This window comes from Eretmochelys imbricata, chromosome 24, assembly GCF_965152235.1.
Source record: "Eretmochelys imbricata isolate rEreImb1 chromosome 24, rEreImb1.hap1, whole genome shotgun sequence".
Lineage (NCBI taxonomy): Eukaryota > Metazoa > Chordata > Testudines > Cheloniidae > Eretmochelys > Eretmochelys imbricata.
This window is the reverse complement of record NC_135595.1, coordinates 13860202-13879594: the sequence shown is the minus strand read 5'-3', so window position 1 is coordinate 13879594 and position 19393 is coordinate 13860202. Positions and strand designations below refer to the sequence as shown.

General features: G+C 61.0%; 1 protein-coding gene across 1 annotated transcript in view; it reads left to right on the top strand.

Annotated features, from left to right (window-relative positions):
* The window catches only part of ARHGAP33 (Rho GTPase activating protein 33), a 44037-nt gene that overhangs the window by 5462 nt on the left and 19182 nt on the right, over positions 1-19393 (top strand). Inside the window, exons 3-16 of the mRNA XM_077841368.1 lie at positions 2281-2365; positions 2923-3009; positions 3373-3510; positions 3989-4081; positions 4759-4881; positions 5292-5369; positions 8679-8745; positions 9712-9780; positions 13706-13867; positions 14432-14534; positions 15281-15425; positions 15697-15779; positions 16407-16514; positions 16764-16909. Of these exons, the coding sequence (XP_077697494.1) occupies positions 3989-4081; positions 4759-4881; positions 5292-5369; positions 8679-8745; positions 9712-9780; positions 13706-13867; positions 14432-14534; positions 15281-15425; positions 15697-15779; positions 16407-16514; positions 16764-16909 (1177 nt within the window). The 5' untranslated portion in view covers positions 2281-2365; positions 2923-3009; positions 3373-3510. The remainder of the gene's footprint in view (positions 1-2280; positions 2366-2922; positions 3010-3372; positions 3511-3988; positions 4082-4758; positions 4882-5291; positions 5370-8678; positions 8746-9711; positions 9781-13705; positions 13868-14431; positions 14535-15280; positions 15426-15696; positions 15780-16406; positions 16515-16763; positions 16910-19393) is intronic.

The following is a 19393-nucleotide window of genomic DNA, read 5'->3' as shown; positions in this document are numbered from 1 at the left end:
CCTGGTTGTGTATAGCAGGGGGTTGGGATATCATGGGGGGGTGGAGTACCCAGTGCTGTGTGGGTGTCAGGGTGTCAGGTTACTCTATGCTACCTGGCATACCACGTGGGGTTGGGTACCTCATGGTGAATAGGATATCATGGGGAGTTGGTACCCCATGTGTTCTCTGGGGTACAGCAGTGTTGGGGTTCCCTGCGGGTGGGTATGTTGTGCTGTCTGGTGTACAGTGGTGCTGGGGTACCCTGTGCTGTGTCCGGTACCATGGGGGTGAGTACCCTGTGGTGTGTGGGGTACAGCAGTGTTGGGGTATCCTGTGCTGTCTTAGTGTTGTCATAAGAACAGCCCGGCTGGGGCAGCCCAGAGTCCGGGGCCTGGCAGGGGCCTGGGCCAGGGAAACAGAACAGGGCCAGGAGCCATCCAGCCCCTGGCTGCCAGTCAGCGGCTCAGGGACAGCGCGTGCCGGCCCCTCCTCCAGGAACTTAGCTCGCTCTTTGAACCCTGTTACACTTCTGGCCCCCCCCACAACTGGCGGTGAGTTCTCCAAGCTGGCTGTGCGCTCAGTCCATCCTTCTGTTTGTCTGAAACCTGCTGCCTGGTAATTTCCCTGGATGCCCTTGGCCCATGTTAGCTGAAGGGGTAAATAACACCCCACAGTCTCTCCCTCCACCCCAGACAGGCTTTTAGAGCCCTCTGGCCTACCCCCTCAATCCGCTCATTTCCAAGCTGAACAGTCCCAGGCCTTTGACTCTCTCCTCGTCCCCTGTTCCCTTCCCTGCACTTTGCCCAGGTCTCTGCTAGGCAGGGGCCTGGATCTGCAGGCAGGCAGAGTCCCCGGGGTGGTGTCCTGGGATAGTGTCCCCAGGCAGTGTCTGTCACGGAGTCACCGGGCAATGCTCTGGAACTGCTCCGTATGAAGCCAGCCGGGACTCTGAAGGAGCCTCCTCTCTGTGAGCTACGCTGTCTCCAGGGCAAGAAGCTTCGACCTTCTCGGAGCATTCAGCATCCCCTTCCACACCATGCACTTCCTGCAGCGAGTCTGCCGGGGCAGGGCTCCCGGGGAAGCCAGAGGGCCCTGCATCCCAACTCCACAGACAGCAGTGACTTGCAGCCAGCTGATAAAACAGGTTTATTATTCGACAGGAACACAGCGTAGAACAGAACTTGTTAGCAAGTCCATTTTGGGAGTCTTGGGCCAGACTCCCTGGACTCCCCCTCTTCCAGTCCCCGCAAGTAGAGTTCCAGCTTCCAGCGACCCGAACTCAGATACCCCTGTTGCTCCTCCTCCTTCTCTTTGACTCGCTTCCCGGCCAAAGAGTCAGTTGGTTGTATCCCCCTCCTGGTCTCAGGTTAGGAAGGGCACCGGCCATAGCATACGTGCAGGCAGCTGGAGCAGCCTCACCTGCCCCAGAGGTCTCAGCCAAAGTCACACACCCCTATTCCCACCACTGAGGTATTGGTGCAGCGCACAGGGAAACTGAGGCACACACAGTATTCATGCAAAACAGTAAGACTCACATACAACATAATAAGGGAAAATCCCCACTTGGTGGTGGTGTCCCCAGCGGTGTCCCCGGGCAGTGTCTGGGGCGTGTGCACCCGGGGTTCACACGGCGCCGGTGTTACGAGATTTTTCTCTCCGATGATCTGTCCCCGTCCCAAGGGTTTCTGGTGCTGCGCAGTTGCAGAGAGCAGCCCACATGGATGCCTGACTCTTGCTCAGTCACACCCCACCCTCCTTCTAAATAGTGGGATTATTTATCGTTGGGTACCACGGCATGTTGGGGTAATCTATGCTTTGAGGGGTACCATGAAGGGATCAGGGTACCCAGTGCTGTGTGGGGTACAGCAGGGATGGGGTATACAGTGGGGTGCTTCATGAGGCACACTGGGGTACAGTGGGGACAGTGGGGTACAATGGGGGTGCTGTGGGGTGCAGCGGGGGTGGGGTACAGTGGGGTGCTGTGTGGGGCACACTGGGGGACAGTGGGGACAGTGGGGATGGGGTGCTGTATGGGGTACAGCAGGCGTGGGTTACAGTGAGGTGTTGTGTGGGACACACTGGGGTACAGTGGGGATGGGGTGGGGTGCTGTGTGGGGTACAGCGGGTGTGGGGTGCTGTGTGGAACACACAGGGGGACTAGGGACAGTGGGGGTGGGGTGCTTTGTGGGGTACAGCAGGGTGGGGTTCAGTGTGGTGCTGTGTGGGTTGCAGCAGGGGTGGGGTACAGTAGGATGCTGTGGGGGCACAATGGGGTACAGTGGGGTGTCCTCTCCCCCCAGGCTGTCCATCACCCGAGCCCATTTCCCCAAGCTGGCTGAATGCGCCCACTTCCACTACGAGGCCGTGGACTTTGGACACATCCAGGTGAGCAACCACCGTGGCCCCCTGCGGAGCCCCAATCCCTGATGCCTGGGTCCCCCCTGGGATCCCTCTGCCTGTACCCCTGGTCCCCTCCCCAGAGAGCCTCTTCCCCGACTCCTAAGTCCCATCCAGGCAATCCTCTTCCCAGGTGCTGCCCCAGTCCTTTCTGGGCGAGGATGGTTGGTCACCCGGATGCCTGGGTCCAATTTGGGGGGCTTTTCTGGTTGCCTAGGTCCCATGTACAGGGACAGGTGGGGGGTCATCTCCCAGACAGCTGGGTCCTTGGGGAGGTGGGAGCGTCTCTTGCTGGAGCAGAAACTGTGGAGGGCTACCTAGACATTGGGTCCCAACTGGGGATCAGATGCAGGTTTGGTGTTGGGTTGGGGACTGAACTCCCAGATGCTTGGGTTCTCTCCCGGACACTTGGGTTCTCTCTCCTGGGATAAGGGGGGACATTCAGGGGATCTGGACTGAGCGTGCTCCAAGTGATGCCGGGGAGACAACTTGCCCCGGATGCCTGGGTCCCTCAAGGGCACCTCTCACCCACTGTATGCCCACAGCTCCTGCTGGCCTCTGAGCAAGGGGAGGGGCTGCCTGGTACCCTGGGGGACGGGGAGCTGCTCTTCATCGTCCAGGTCACCTGCCAGGTGAGTGGAGCCTCCCTCCCAGCCCCCCCATTCCCAATCTTCCCCAGAGCCCCCCCTTCCTGACCCTCCCATTCCCAACCCGGGTCCCTCCTCTCCAGCTGGGGTCCCCTCTGCCATGCCAACTGCTGAGGGGGAGAGGGGACCCACCCCCTCCCCTTTCCCCTGCAGTCCCCCCTTGGTCCATCCTGTCATGCCCCACAGTGGCACCCCACACAGTGCCACTGCTCCCCACTTTCCTTCTTTAGACCCCCAGATCCATCCCCCACTCCGTCCTCAGCAGCCACAGCACCTCCCAGCCCCACCTCACCAATGTCCCCCTCCCTCGCCCCCAGCTGACATCCCACTTTGCCTCCCACCCCGCAGGGGAAGACGTGGCCCGTTCACCGCAGCTATGAGGAGTTCTGCAGGCTGGACGGGCACCTGCACTGCTGCATCTTCGACCGCCGCTTCTCCCAGCTGCCCGAGCTGCCACCGCCCTGCCAGGCCCGGGAACAGGCTGAGGTGAGTCATGGGGGGTGCTGGGCAGAGCTTGGGGACTTGCTCTGTGGCTGTTCCCAGGCTGCCCCAGCCCAGAGGTGGCTGCATCTCAGTGCTGGGCGAGCCATCCCCGGGTGGCATTATGTGTGGCTGTTCCCCGGCTACCCTGTCCCAGAGGTGGCTGTATCTCAGCACTGGGCGAGGTGTCCCCAGGCAGCATTACATGTGGCGGTACCCCGGCTGCACAACACCTGAGGTGGCTGTATTTCAGCACTGGGCGAGCTGTCCCTCAGCATTATGTGCAGCTGTTCCCCGGCTGCCGCACCCCAGAGGTGGCTGCATCTCCGCGCCAGGCAAACCTTCCCTGGGCGGCATTATGTGTGGCTGTTCCCCAGCTGCCCCACCCCAGAGATGGCTGAATCTCAGCACAAGACGAGCCTTCGCTGTGGGGCAGACATGAGGGGGGTGGTTGCCAGGCCCTGACTCTGCTTCTGCCCCCTAGATGCTGGCCCCAGTCCTGCGGCAGTATCTGGAGAAGCTCTCTGCCATTGTGGACAGCAACATTAACTGCGGGCCCGTCCTCACCTGGATGGAGGTGAGATGGGGGGGCAGGAAAGGTAGGGGCCGTTCAGCACGGGACCCGCACCCAGTCAGACCCATGGGCCTGTTCAGCCCACCATCCACCCCCACACCGGCCCCCGGCCCTGTCCAGGCTGGTAACCCCACACACCCCCGTCAGACCCACAGGGCTATTCTGCCTGGCATCCACCCCCACACCGGCCCCCGGTCCTGTCCAGGCCGGTAACCCCACACACCCCCGTCAGACCACAGGCCTGTCCCGCCCAGCATCCACCCCCACACCAACCCCCGGCCCTGTCGAGGCCAGTAACCCGCCATCCCCGCACCAGACCCAGCCCCTGTCCAGACAGGTAATCCCACACCCACACGGCCCAGCCCGCGCAGCATCCCCCCACCTCCTCATCAGACCCATGAGCCCATCCAGCCTGGCATCCACCCTACCCCTGGTCAGACCCACAGCCCCTCCTGTCCTCCCCCCTGCCAATCAGACTTACAGTCCCCCAGCCCTGTATCCCTCCCATCAGACCTATAGGCCTTCCAGCCCAGTATCGGCCCCACCCCTGACCACCTACAGCCCCCTCCTGCCCTCCCCCGCATCAGACCCAAAGCTCACCCCACCCCCCCAGATCAGACCCACGCCCCATCCAGTCTCCCCCTTGCCACATGCTCATTCTTGCACCTCCTCTGTTGCAGATCGATAACCATGGCAACCGGCTGCTGGTGAACGAGGAGGCCTCTATCAACGTCCCAGCCATCGCGGCTGCCCATGTCATCAAGCGCTACACGGCCCAGGCCCCTGATGAGCTGTCCTTCGAGGTGAGGTGTGGAGGGGCACCACCAACCCCACAGCCCCCTCCCACTCTGGTTGGGGCACTGTCCTGGGGATTCTCGCAGCCCTGGAGCCCCCCTCCTGCTCTGGCTGGGGCACTGTCCTGGGGAAGCTCACAGCACCAGAGCCCCCTCTGGCTGGAGCACTGTCCTGGGGAAGCTCACAGCACTGGAGCCCCCTTCCAACCCAACTGAGGCACTGGCCTGGGGAATCTCACAGCACCAGAGCTCTTTCCCCTTCTGACTGGGGCACTGCCCTGGGGAAGCTCACAGCCCTGGAGCCCCCTCCTGCTCTGGCTAGGGCACTGCCCTGGGGAAGCTCACAACTCCAGAACCCCCTCTGGGGCACTGCTCTGTGGGGCTCGGGGTCCCCCTGACTGTCTCTCTGCTCAGCGCAGGTCGGGGACATTGTGTCAGTAATCGACATGCCCCCCAAGGAGGAGATCAGCTGGTGGCGAGGAAAGCACGGCTTCCAGGTGGGTGTGGGGCTTGAGGAGGGTCTGCGAGGGGGAGGGCTTCCCGCTGGACATTGCCCCCACATGCCTGGGTCACCGTGGGGGGGGGCTGCATGGGAGAGCCAGGGGCATGGGGGCACATGGGGGGGTGGGAATGCACGGTGGGGGGCAGCTCGGGGCATGGGGAGTCGCCGCTCCGGCTGAGCTGCCCCACTGGCTCCTGGGGTCTGGGCAGTGTCTGGTCCCTGGTCCTGCCACTGGGTCCCCCCAGCACGCACCCCATGGCTGACTTCCCCCCCGGCTACGGCAGTGAGCCCCCATGGCCCAGATGCCTGGCAGGCCTGGCACGGGGCGTCACGCGGGCTTAACCATTGCTCACTAGCTGCCCAGGTGGACGCTTGCCATCTGCACTGCAGTTGCCTGGCCCCAAGGAGGCGAACCCACTTAGCAAGGGAATGAAGCTAAACGGAATTCAGGCTGCTTCAGTTTGGGAGGAGGAACTGAATGAGATTTAACTTGGGCTTGGTCTACTCTGAAAATTGATCCTGGTACAGCTCCCTCAGTCTGGGGTGTCAGACCTTCCCATCCCAGGCCAGAGCAGAACAGACCCAGCTGTGTCGACAGAGGAGGGCTTCCATCTGTGTGCCGTGCTGGGTGTGTATGTATGCGCCTGCAGAAGAGCCTCTGTTGGCGTAGGCTGCATCTACACCAGGGGGCTCTGGGGGCAGAGGGTCTGTCATAGCCATTGACACGCAGGAACGGGCATCCAGATTCACGGGTGGAGGGTTAATTCGGATTTAGTGTTGGTGGGTTAATTTGGATTTGCTGCTGTTAGGTTAATCCGAATTCGCAGTTAAAGTGGTTTAGGAAAGGAAATCTGGATTCACTGGTGATGGTTTAATACAGATTCATTATTAAAGTGGATTAGGTCAGGAAATCCAGATTTGCTGTTGGTGGGGTAATATACATTCACTCTAGGTTGGTTAATCCAGATTCACTGTTGGTGGGTTAATCCAGATTTGCCAGGAAAATGGATTAGGAAAGAAATCCAGATTTGCGATTGGTGCGTTAATCTGGATTCACTGGTGGTAGGTTAATCCAGATTGGATGTTAAAGTGGATTAGTTAAATGGCGGTGTGGAAGTTGTGACGGAGTCACAGGCCCGATGTGCCGGACCTGCTCTGTATGAAGCCAGTCAGGACTCTGGGGTGGCGTGACTCCCCTCAGGGCACACTGCCCACAGCAAGGAGCCTCCTTGGCTATGGCCTTCCTGGTCTGACCTCAGAGCATGCAGCATCCCTGTTCATACCATACACTTCCCATTGGCAAGTCCAGCTGGACAGGACCCCTGGGGAAGTCAGAGAGCCCTGCACCCCCACGCTGCAGCCAGCAGTGACTCTCAACCAGTGAGTAAAACAGAAGGCTTATTAGTCAACAGGAACACAGCAAAGAACAGAGTTTGTTAGCACAGAAATCAGTGACTTTCAGCAAAGTCTATTTTGGGGGGACCCCGGGCAGGATGCCCTGGACTCCCCTGTCTCCAAGTCCCCCAAAGCTGACTGCCCAGCTACCAGAGACCTGACCTCCAACATACCTGTAGCCCTCCCTCCTGGTCTTTGTCTCGCTTCCCGGGCAATGTGTCCCCTGGTCACACCCCTCTACCGGGTCTCAAGTTATGAAGCCATAACGTATGTGCAGGCAGCTGGAGCTGCCTCAACTGCTCCAAGGGTCTCAGCAAAAGTCACACACCCTTATTCCCACTACCAAGGCATTGGTGCAGTACACAGGGAAACTGAGGCACACAAAATATTCATGCAAAACAGTAAGACTCACATAGGCTCATGTACATTGTAACAAGGAGGAAAACCCCACTTCATCACAATGTTTTCCTTCCGAATGGGAATGGGCAGCAGCTGGGTGAGCGTCACTCCCTTTGGAAGTGGATTAGGAAGAACTGCTGCCATTGGGAGGCTAAGCACCCACTCAGGGGCTTAATTCAGTTTAAGGAATGCACATTGAGTTCACACCTTTGGCTGCTCCAGATTCAGCCCTGGGGTTCATCGTGTCCAGTGGCCTCCATCATGTCACATGGACAGATCCCCATGCCATCCGGGGGGTGGGGCAGGAATTTACCACACAGGACGAGTGGGTGTCCGTCTTGGAGTAGCGTGTGGGGATCCTCCTGTAACAAAGCAGCCTTTGGCAGGACACACTGAGAGTATCAGTTCAGGACAAATTGCTTAGAGCAGGGCAGTCACAGCCCGAGGCTGGAGGTTCCTTCACTACTAAGGCACACCAAACCAGCCAAACAGAGAGGACTTTGGTTTCACCGCACTGGCTAACCAGAAGTCACACAAGCAATTCCCTCAGGCACTCCAGTTTCTCAGTATCACCACCAGTGCCCCTCATTGTGGGGACAAATGGTTATGAAAACCAATACCCCAGTAACCAAAAAAAGGTTCTCTCGATCCCAAAGGACCAAGCCCCAGACCCAGGTCAATATACAAGTCAGATCTTACCCACAAATCACGCTGTTGCCAATCCTTTAGAATCTAAAGGTTTATTCATAAAAAGAAAGAAATATAGATGAGAGTTAAAATTCGTTAAAGAAATCAATTACACAAAGTAATGGCAAAGTTCTTGGTTCAGGCTTGTAGCAGCGATGGAATAAGCTGCAGGTTCAAATCAAGTCTCTGGAGAACATCCACAGCTGGGATGGGTCATTCAGTCCTTCGTTCAGAGCTTCAGTTTGTAGCACAGTTCCTCCAGAGATAAGAAGCAGGATTGAAGACAAGATGGAGAAGATGCAGCTGCCTTTTCTAGTCCCTTACCATGCAGCCTGTGCGTCCTTTGTTTTAAACACAAGCTGGCCAGCACATGGCTTGAAAGCCTCAGAGTTCTCTCCATAGGCAGGTCCCTGCTGCCTTGCTGAGTCCTAAGGTGTATCCACCTTCTCTCAATGGGTCAGTTGTGTAGTTGATGGTCCATAATGGGCCATCAAGCAGGCTAGGCTGTGCTGATGCCACACTGTCTGGGGTGTCACCCAGAAGCATAGCACAAGTTTGAAATACAGACAGTATAGAGCCAATACTTATAACTTTAAATTAAAAAATGATACAGGCATATAGACAGCATAATCATAACCAACGGATCATAACCTTTTCATAGACACCTTGCTTGACCTCCTTTGTACAAGATTTGGTGCCACTATAGGACATTGATTGCAACAATGATCTATACAGTCACAGTTCATGTCAATACATCACACCCCCATGTTCAGCTATTGGGGGTGGGGCAGTGGACCCTGACTCCATCTGTCTGTCTCGCCAGGTCGGCTTCTTCCCCAGCGAGTGTGTTGAGCTCTTTCCGGACCGCCTGGCGCTAGGGCTCAAAGCAGGTGATGCTTGGGTCCCACAGCTGGGGTGCTACTCATACACAAAAAGGTGGCCTTGGGGACTTGGGGGGGTAGGGGGCAGGGTGTTTAGGGGGAGACAGGGTGAGGGGGGCAGGGTGTTTAGGGGGATATTGGGAAGCTGGGGTGGGGGCAGGGAGTTGGGAGGAGATGGTGTGTTGGGGTAAGGAGGGGGTGGGGTAAGGGGTGCTGGATTGTGAGGTACAGAGGAGGCGGGTAAGGGGTGCTGGGGTTTGGGGGCACGGAGGGGACGGGGTGTAGGGGTAGGGCAGGAGTGTGGGGGGACAGGGTGTAGAGGTTGGGCAGAGGGTACTGGGGTGTGGGTGCATGGAGGGGATGGGGTGTAGGGGTGGAGCAGGGGGTGCTGGGTTATGGGGGTATGGAGGGGACGGTGTTAGGGGGTGCTGGGGTGTCAGGGTACAGAGGGGATGGGTTGTGGGGTGTGGTAAGGGGGTGAAAGGGTGTCCGGGGGTTTGGGTTGTAGGGGTGTGGCAGAGGATGTGGGGGTATGGAGAGGACAGGGGTTAGGGGGCACTGGGGTGTCAGAGTATGGAGGGGATGGGATGCAGGGGCGGGGTAAGGGGGTGTTGGGGTATGGAGGGGACAGGGTGTAGGGGTGTAGCCAGGATTGTGGGTTATGGAGGGGATGGGATATAGCAGTGGGGCAGGGGGCACTGGGGTGTCAGGGTGCAGAGCGGATGGGGTTCAGGGATTGGGTAAGGGGGTGTTGGTATATGGGGGCATCCTTTTCCCCCTAGCTGGGGTCTCCCCAAGGACTCCAGGGTCTTTCCGGCACTCTGCAACACGTCTTGGGTTCTGGTGCTCAGCAGGGCCGGGCCATGTCTGCTCCATGGAGGGGCGAAACAGGGTGACCCTTATCGGGGGGGGGGGGGGGGGGGCTCTGTCTCCACCATCCCAACCCCTTTTCTTCCCCTCTGTTCCCCCCAACAGACACAGACGGGATGGGCACCAGCATCCCTGGGGTCCTCACGCCTCAGGGGCCCCTCTCCCCGACGTTGGGTAAGTACAGCTGGTATAGAGGGCCTAAACAAGGGAGGCGGGGGAAACACTACAATAACATTCTGCATCCCAGCGCTGGGCAAGCTGTCCCCGTGCAGCATTATATACAGCTGTTTCCACTTGCCCCGCCCCAGAGGTGGCTTTGTCCCAGCACAGAAAGAGCCGTCCCCATGTGGTGTTGTGTGGCTGTTCCTGTCCGCCCTACCCCAGAAATGGCTGCGTCCCAGTGCCAGGTGAGCTGTCCCCGTGTGGTGTTATGTGTAACTGTTCCTGTCCGCTGTGCCCGAGAGGTGGCTGTGTCCCAGTGCTAGGCGAAACTCCCTGTGCGGGTTTCTGTGCGGCTGTTCCCGACTGCTCCGCCCCAGAGGTGGCTGTGTCCTAACGCTGGGCAAGCTGTCCCCGTGTAGCGTTATGTGCGGGTTTTGCTGGCTACCCCACTCCAGAGGGGGCTGTATCCCAGCGCCAGGCGAACGGTCCCTGTGAGGTGTTATGTGCAGTTGTTTCCGGGTGCCACACTCCAGAGGTGGCTGCGTCCAAGCACCGGGCGAGCCGTCCCCATGTGGTGTTATGTGCAGCTGTTTCTGGATGCCCCGCCCCATAGGCGCTGACTTCTACTGGTGCTGGTGGGTGCTCGACCCCCTTCTGCCCCCAGTCCCACCCCAATTCCACCCCAGCCCTGCCCCCTCCTACCCCCATTCTAACCCCTTCCCCAAATCCCCACCCCGGCTCCGCCTCTTCCCTGCCTCCTCCCCTGAGCGTTCCACGTTCCCCTCCTCCCCCTCCCTCCCAGAGCTTGCTATAGCTGTTTGGTGGTGGCAAGCACTGGGAGATAGGTGAAGGAGCAGGGATGCGGTGCGTTCAGGGGAGGAGGCAGAGACGGAGGAGGAGGAGGTGAGGTGGGCTGGGTGCCTGGGAGCTTGGCTGCCTCCCAGCACCAGCCGAGCTGTACCCGTGTGGTGGTATGTGCGGCTGTTCCTGGCTGCCTTGCTCCAGAGGAGGCTGCATCCCAGCGGTGGGCAAGCTGTCCCTGTGAGGTGTTACATGTGGCTGTTCCCAGATGCCCCAACCCAGAGGTGGCTGCGTCCCAGTGCCAAGCAAGCTGTCCCCGCGTGGTGTTATTTGCTGCTGTCCTTGCTGCCCTGCCCCAGAGGTGGCCAGACGAGCTGTCCCCAAGTGGTGGCATGTGATGCTGTTCCTAGCTGTCCTGCCCCAGAGGTGTCTGCGTACCGATGTTGGGCGAGATGTTCCCATGTGGTGATTATCACAGACTCCCAGGTCGTACCCACTCTTGGCCCTGTACGGTCCCTGGGGGGAACCCCCTTCAGTGAGACAGCCCTTCTCAGGGGTCCACTCTGTCTTGGGGGTTAAGCCCCTCCACATCCTGGGAACCGCACCTCTGAGCCTTAGCACGCCTGACTCTCTCCATGGGCCCCCTCAGGGAGTCCATTCGCTCTGGACCCCCAGGACCTCCGTGCCCAGAGGGAGTAATGCCCCCCTGTTCTCTAGACCGGAGCGACTCTCAGCCAGTGTAACACAGGAGGGTTTATTGAGCGTCTGAACCCAGCAGAGGAAACTCTCAGGGCCCTCAGGCCTGGCCTCCCCCAGCACAGCACATCTAAGCCTCCCCTGCATCCAGGGGGGCTCTGCCTGCTCTCCACTGCCAGCCCAGAGAACCCCTCCTTCCAGCTGGGCATCCGATATCACCTGCCCCCAAGCCCCGCCTCTGTCCTTTGTCTTTTGTCCAGGTAAATAGGGTCGCCTGGGGCTCCTCTCCTCTCAGCCCTGCTTTGTACCCCTCTGGCTGGTCAGCTGACCAGGGTCCACTTTGCACAGCCCATCGGCTGTGGCGTCTGAGCTGGGCATCCCGGTCGCCAGGTCACCAGTATCTGGGGTACCCATTCTCCCGGCCATTGGCCATGGTCCCAAGTTCTGTCGCTGATCCTCTGTAACAACAAACTCTCTCTTCCACCACCTCGTTAAACCAGTAATGCCCAGGGAAACTGAGTCCCACCCCCTGTGCATGCAAACCATTGAAAAAACCACGAAAATCCCCCACTTAGTCACATCTCTCCCCCCTTCGAGTCTGAACTGAGCGGGGTCACTTAGCCAGTGACCTGGGGAAGTTCAGGGCCCCCCGCCCCATGATAAAGCATGGGCTATAACATTGGAACTCCCCCACACATGGACTTCCTCCATGTCATAACCCTGGAGGAGAAGGCCCCATGTCAGCAGCTTGGCATTAGCCCCTTTCATTAGGTGCAGCCACATCAGGGGTGAATGGTCAGCGTACACAGTAAAGTGCCACCCAAATAGATACGGCTTCAGCTTTTTAAGGGCCCACACCATGGCCAGGCATTCCTTCTCTATGGCTGCATAGTGCTACTCCCGGGGCAGCAGCTTCTTGCTCAGGTACACAATGGGGTGTCTCTCCCCCTTAGTATGAGTTTGCATCAGCACCGCACCCAGCCTCATGTCTGAGGCGTTGGTGAACACCAGGAAGGGTTTGTTAAAATCTGGGTTTACCAGCACCGGGCTTTGGATAAGTGCCCCCTTCAGCACACAGAGAGCCCTCTGGCACTGCTTGGTCCAGACCATCTTATCCAGCTTCCCCTTCCTACAAAGCTCCGTGAGGGGAGCTGCCAGGGAGCTAAAGTGGGGCACAAACCTCCAGTAGTACCCCACCATCCCAATGAAAGCCTGGACCTGCTTCTTAGACTGGGGAGCAGGCCAGTCCTTGATTGCCTTCACTTTGGCCGGCTCCAGCTTCAGGTGGCTGCTCCCCACCTTGTGGCCCAGGTATGTCACCTCTGCCATCCCTACCTTGCACTTTCCAGCTTTTATGGTCAGCCCTGCATCCTGGAGGCAACCCAGCACCCTCTTCACTTGGGACACGTGGTCCTCCCAGGTCTGGCTAAAGACACAGATATCGTCAATATACGGTAGAGCAGTGCTACTCAAAGTTGTGGTCCGCGGACCAGTGCCGGTCTGCGAGCCATCGGCTGCTGGTCTGCGCACACGTTGGGGGAAAAAATTGCTGGTCCCGCACATCAGAGAGCTTGAGAAGCACTGGGCTAGAGCAAAGTCCTCCATCCCCCTTAGTAACTGATCCACCAGGCGCTGGAAGGTGGCAGGTGCCCCCTTGAGGCCAAAAGGCAGGACTAGGAACTCGAAGAGCCCGGGGGTGGGGGAGGTAAAGGCGGATGATATTAAACTGGGAGGAGTGGTAGATACGCCGGAGGGCAGGGATAGGATACAGAGGGACCTGGACAAATTGGAGGATTGGGCCAAAAGAAATCTGATGAGGTTCAATAAGGATAAGTGCAGGGTCCTGCATTTAGGACGGAAGAACCCAATGCACAGCTACAGACTAGGGACCGAATGGCTAGGCAGCAGTCTAGTGGCTGCGTCCCAGGACCAGGAGATCTGTTCCTGTGTAGGGCTATGTGCCACTGTTCCCAGCTGCCCCACCCCAGAAGTGGCTGTGTCCAAGCACCGAGCGAGCCATCCCCATGTGGTGTTATGTGTGGCTGTTACTGTCCGCCCTACCCCAGATGTGGCTGCGTCCCAGGGCCAGGTGAACCATACTCATGAGGTGTTATGTGCGGCTGTTCCTGGCTGCCCCGTCACAGAGGTGGCTGCATCCCAGTGCTGGACAAGCTGTCCCCATGCAGTGTTATGTGCCACTGTTTCTGGCTGCCCTGCCCAAGAGGTGGCTGCGTCCTAGCGTGGGGTGAACTATCCCTGTTCGGTGTTGTGTGGCTCTTCCTGGCTGCCCCGCCCCAGAGGTGGCTGTGTCCCAGTGCCGGGCGAGCTGTCCTCATGCAGTGTTATGTGCGGCTGTTCCCAGCTGCCCTGCCCCAGAGGTGGCTGTGTCCCAGTGCCGGGCGAGCTGTCCTCATGCAGTGTTATGTGCGGCTGTTCCCAGTTCGTGACACAGTGTGTAAGAAGCACGGGAAGCTCCTCGGTTTCCTTCGCACCTTCATAAAGTCGCGGCCCAGCAAGCAGCGACTGAAGCAGCGTGGGATCCTGCGTGAGCGTGTCTTTGGCTGCGACCTGGGGGAGCACCTCCTGAACTCGGGGCACGACGGTGAGACCCCTGGCATACAGGGCGTTATCTCCATCCACCTGCCACGGTGCTTCTCTCGGCCTTGTGCTGTGAGGGATTGCCTCCCATCCCCCCGGCCGGATCTCGGCTCCCTTCCCGGGGTTATGGGGCACTTCCTCCAATCCCCCGGCTGTACCCCGTCTCCCAGCCTGATGCTATGGGGTGCTGCCTCCCATCCCCCTGCCCACACCCCTCCCACAGCCTGGCGCTATGGGGCACTGCCTCCCATTCCCCCTGACCACGCCCCATCCTCCGTCCATGCCCCATCTCCTGGCATGGCACTATGGGGTGCTGCCTCCCATCCCCCCCGGCTGCACCCCGTATCCTGGCTGCACCCCGTCTCTAAGCCTGGCACTACGGGGCACTGCCTCCCATCCCCGCTGGGTGCGCCCTGGCCACGACCCATCTCCCGGCCTGGCGCTACAGGATGCCACATCCCATCCCCCAGCTATGCTGCCCCCCCGCCGCCCCCTCCCGGCCTGGCGCTGGAGGTCTTGGTGCCGCCGTCCATTCCCAGGACATCTGCTTACCTCGTGCCTCCTGCAGTTCCCCAGGTCCTGCGCTGCTGCTCGGAGTTCATCGAGAAGCATGGCCTGGTGGACGGGATCTATCGCCTCTCGGGCGTCGCCTCCAACATCCAGAAGCTGCGGTGGGGCCCGGGGAGCAGGGGGTGCCTAGCGGGGGGGGGCACAGGATGGGGGGCACAGGGGAGTGGCAGGCAGCGGGGGGATTTGGGCACAGGACAGGCGCAGGGCACAGCGATAGATAGGGAAGGGTTGGGGGGTTCAGGGCACTGTGTGGGGTGGTACCAGACTGGCCCCCAGGGTTAGGGGGTAAGGTGAAGAGGCAGGGCAAGGGAAGAAGGGTGCAGGGAGAAGAGTTAGGGGGCTGGGCCCAGGGGGAGCTGGCTTAGGAGGCAGGGCGGCAGGGTCTGGGGGCAGACTGTAGGGCACAGGGGGGCAGAGTGTAGGGTGTAGGGGGCAGGGCATGGGAGAGCAGGGTTAGAGGGCAGCATTGGGGGGCAGAGTGTAAGGAGCAGGATTGGGTGGCTGGGTTAGGAGGCAGGGCGGCAGGGTTTGGGGGCAGAGTGTAGGGCATGGGAGCAGGGTGTAGGGGGCAGGGCATGGGAGAGCAGGGTTAGAGGACAGGGTTGGGGGGCAGAGTGTAAGGAGCAGGATTGCGTGGCTGGGTTAGGAGGCAGGGCGGCAGGGTTTGGGGGCAGACTGTAGGGCACAGGGTGTAGCTGGCAGGGCACAGGAGGGCAGGGTTGGGGGGAGGGATTGAGGTCAGGGTGTAGGGGGCAGGGCACGGGAGAGCAGGGTTGGGTGGCTGGGTTAGGGGGCAGGGGTTGGGGCAGACGCTGGCCCGCCCATACCTGCTCTCCCCTTCCATCAGGCACGAGTTCGACAGCGAGCGGGTGCCAGAGCTGGGCCGGGCGACCTACCTGCAGGACATCCACTGCGTGAGCTCCCTGTGCAAGCTGTACTTCCGCGAGCTGCCCAACCCGCTGCTCACATACCAGCTCTACCACAAGTTCGCGGTGAGCCCGGGATGCCACCCGCCTGCCCCCCAATTCCCCTACCCCTGCATTCCCTGCCCTCCAAACTCCCACCCCCGCATCCCCCTGCGTTAACGCCTGACCCCCAACCCGCTGCTCACCTACCAGCTCTACCACAAGTTTGTGGAGAGCCCGGGGCTGCCCCCCACCTGCCCCCCAGTTCCCCTACCCCTGCATTACCTGCCCCCCAACCTCCCAACCCCATGTTAACACCTGAGGTCCCCCCCCAGATAACAGCCCATTTGCCCTGCAGGAGGCCATGGCTGTGCCCAGCGAGGAGGAGCGCCTGGTGCGGGTGCATGACGTCATCCAGCAGCTGCCCCCGCCCCACTACAGGTACCTGCCCCACAGGGCCGTGGAGGGGGTCGGTGCCCCGCAGACCCGTGGGTGACAGCTGGGGGGGTCGGGGTAGTGCGTGATGGCTGGGTGGGGATGTCGGGGCCCTGCAGACCCGTGGGTGACAGCTGGGGGAGTCGAGGTAGTGGGTGATGGCTGGGTGGGGATGTCGGGTGCCCTGCAGACCCGTGGGTGACAGCTGGGGGGGTCGGGGTAGTGCGTGATGGCTGGGTGGGGATGTCGGGGCCCTGCAGACCCGTGGGTGACAGCTGGGGGGTCGGGGTAGTGCGTGATGGCTGGGTGGGGATGTCGGGGCCCTGCAGACCCGTGGGTGACAGCTGGGGGCTCGGGGCCATGGGTGACGGCTGTGGGGGGGGAGGTCAGGGCTCCGCAGCAGTGTGGGTGACATCTGGGGGTGGGTGGGTGATGACTGGTAGGGTCGGGGCCCCATGGGGCCGTGGGTGACGACTGGGGCAGGGCTTAGTGCCCGGCTGGGTGGTGGTTGAGGGCTGGGGGACCCCAAGAGGTGTGGATAACAGTTGGAGGGGGTCAGGGCCCTGTGGGATTGTGGGTAATTGGAGGGCAGGCTGGGGCCGGGTCCCCCTCACCAGCTGCCGCCCCCCTCAGGACCCTGGAGTTCCTGCTGCGGCACCTGGCACGGGTAGCCACGCACAGCCCAGACACCAGCATGCACGTCAAGAACCTGGCCATCGTGTGGGCCCCCAACCTGCTCCGGTAAGTGCCCCCTGGCTTCCCTCTGGACCCCCTGCCAGTCTCCTGCACCAGCTACCATCCCCCCAACCTGCTCTGGTAATTGCCCCTCTGACCCCCCTCTAGCTCCCTTCTGGATCCCCTGCCCATACCCCACCTACAATCCCCCCAACCTGCTCCACTGAGTGCTTCCCACCAGCGCCCCCCTCCCCCCCCCAACGCGCCAGCTCCAATCCCCCAGACTGCTCCGCTGAGCGCCCCTCTGCCTCCCAGGTCCCTGGAGCTGGAGGCCGTGGGGCTGAGTGGGGCGGAGGCCTTCCACGAGGTGCGGGTCCAGTCCGTTGTGGTCGAGTTCCTGCTCAGCCACGTCCAGGTGCTGTTCAGCGACAAGTTCACCTCCATCGGCAAGGACAGCGCAGGTGGGGCATGTGGGGGGGCCTTGGGGGATGGTGTGGGGAGGGCACGGGCGGCCGTGTGAGGCAGTGCAGGGGGGCAGCATGGAGGGACAGTGTGGGGTGGACAATGTGGAGAGGGCAGCCGGGGGGAGCAGCGTGGGGGAGGAGACAGCACAGCACAGGCTGGGGGGCAGCGTGGGGTGGCTCTGGGCATGCGGGGGGTAGCAAGGTGCTCAGTGGGGGGCATACAGAGACTGGCTGGCTGCTGAGCTGGGGGGGTGGGGGCAGGCTGTGCCCTAGAGGAGGCTGGGATCTTTGCTGCCTTGTTTGTGATGCTGCACTGCTGGGCACCGCCCACTGGGACCTGTCCCTTGACCCCCAGCAGCGGGGTTGGGGTGGGGCTGGGTGGGGGCTGCTGCTCTGAGGGTGGGGACCTGCCCCCAGTGGCATTGAGTGGGATGCCTGGGTGGGGGAGGGCCACCAGCAGAATTTGGGGGGTGGTCTCCTTGCCTCACCCTGCCCCAGACCCTGCTCTGCGCTTCGTGCCATCTTGCTGTCTTGTGTCCTTGGAGGTCTCACAGGAAGGGGCTCGGGGGGATGGGGGCAGCAAAGGATGGATGAGACACCTGAGGGATTCTGAGAGGTAGGGGCAGGGGGAGCTGGGGAAGGTTGGCAACAGTGGGGGGGGTGGAGGGGCATTGGGGAGGCTGGGGACAGTGGGGTTTGGGGTGATGGGGGTAGTTTGGGGGCAGTGGGGTTTGAGTTCCCTGCAGTGAGTCCACCTGGAAGGGACACCTGGGGACCCTCACCCCCTTCAAAGGGCCCTGTACCCCCACTCTGCAGTCACAGGGACTCAGCCAGAGTGTGACACAGGAGGGTTATTAGTCGTGGGGAACACAGCGTAGGACAGAGCTTGTTAGCACAGAAATCAGGAACTTTCAACAGAGTCCATCTGGGGGGGTGAGGGGGAGGCCCAGAGCTCTGGGCTCTGCCCTGCCCCCAGTCCCAAACCAGGAGACTGACCCTTTCAGCTGCCCACTGCCCCTCCTCCTTCCTTTGTCTCTTTCCTGCGCCAGCAGGTCCCCTGGTCTGCACCAGCACCTCCGGCTGGTTCTTGCAGAGGAGTGGGCCTGGCCATCAGTTGCCAGGATACACCGTGTTGTTCTCTGCAGCCCACCAGCAGTCACACCTGCCCTGTAGGGGTCTCTGCAACAATCACTTATTCCACCACCTAGATACTCCCCTTATCCCACCACCGAGATACTCAAGTAACACAGGGGAAACTGAGGCACACCACAGTTTTCAGAGAGAACATTAAGAACATTCCTACTTCATCACACTGGGAAAGGCTGGGGGCAGTGGGGTTTGGAGGGGTGGGAGGCAATGGGCCACTGGGAGAAGTCTGGAGGCAGTGGGGAACGGGGAGCTAGTAAAGCAGCCAGTGCCGCGACCCCCGCCCCATGCTTTGCTCCCTGTGTAGCAAGCCGGTCTGTTCTCAGCAGCTACCTCCTGGTCCCTGGCCTGGGGGCTGGTCCCCCCCTCCCCTGCTGTGTGTCAGGGTCCCAGGCCCAGGGAGAGGGGGCCCTGCTCTGGGCATGGGGGTGCCCCTGGGCTCTGGCATGCTGCCCCCCAGGCCACCCTCTAACCCTGTTCTCTCTCCAGCCCCCCAGCCGGCGTCCCGGAAGCTGGCCTGGCCCCCCAAGACCGGCCGGCTGCTCACCCTGCCCGAAGCCCTGAGCAAGGCCCAGAGGGAGCCGGAGACGCAGCAAGATAGAGTGGAGGGTGTCCTGGAGGCGCAGGGGGACTGAGGGGTTGGGGAGGTCATACCCCCGCCCCGGATCAGATTCATGGACCCATGCACCCCGGTGTCCCACTCCCTCCCTGCCACACACGGGCCCCTCTACCCCGGTATCCTGCCCCCTCCCTGCCGCCCGTGGGCCATTCTACCCTGGCATCCCACCCCCTCCCTGATGCCCACGTGTCCCTCCACTTGGGCTGTGTGGCTCCATGACCCCCTGAAATCCTGGTGCAGTCAGCTGCATCCCCAGATAAGCATCGATCCCAGACACTATGGTGGGGAGGTGCCCAGTGGCAGGGGGTTCCAGTGGCCCAGGTCGCTGATTGCGGGGCAGGAGCAAGGCGGTACAGCTCTCCTTGCATGGGGCCCTGTGGGCTCTCAGAGCTTGGGCGGGGCAGGGCAGGACAGGGGCATTGCCCATCCGGGGAGGGAGGCTCAGGTCCTGGGTTTAACTGGCTCCCGTTGAGCACAAGAGAACATTAAATGCCCAGCTGGCAATGCCCCACATTGGTGATTCATGGTGCCCGGCGCCCAGCGGCTCGCCTTGGGGAGACAACTTGCTGGGGGGGGGCTGACATTGACTGGGCCTGATGTGGGGGGACACTGAGCCCAGCAGGGGTGGGGGTGGGAGGTTGCTGAAGTGGGGGGCTTCCAAGGCAGACTGGGGAGGCAGGTGCTGGGGGCATTGAGACAGGCTGGGGAGGGGGGTG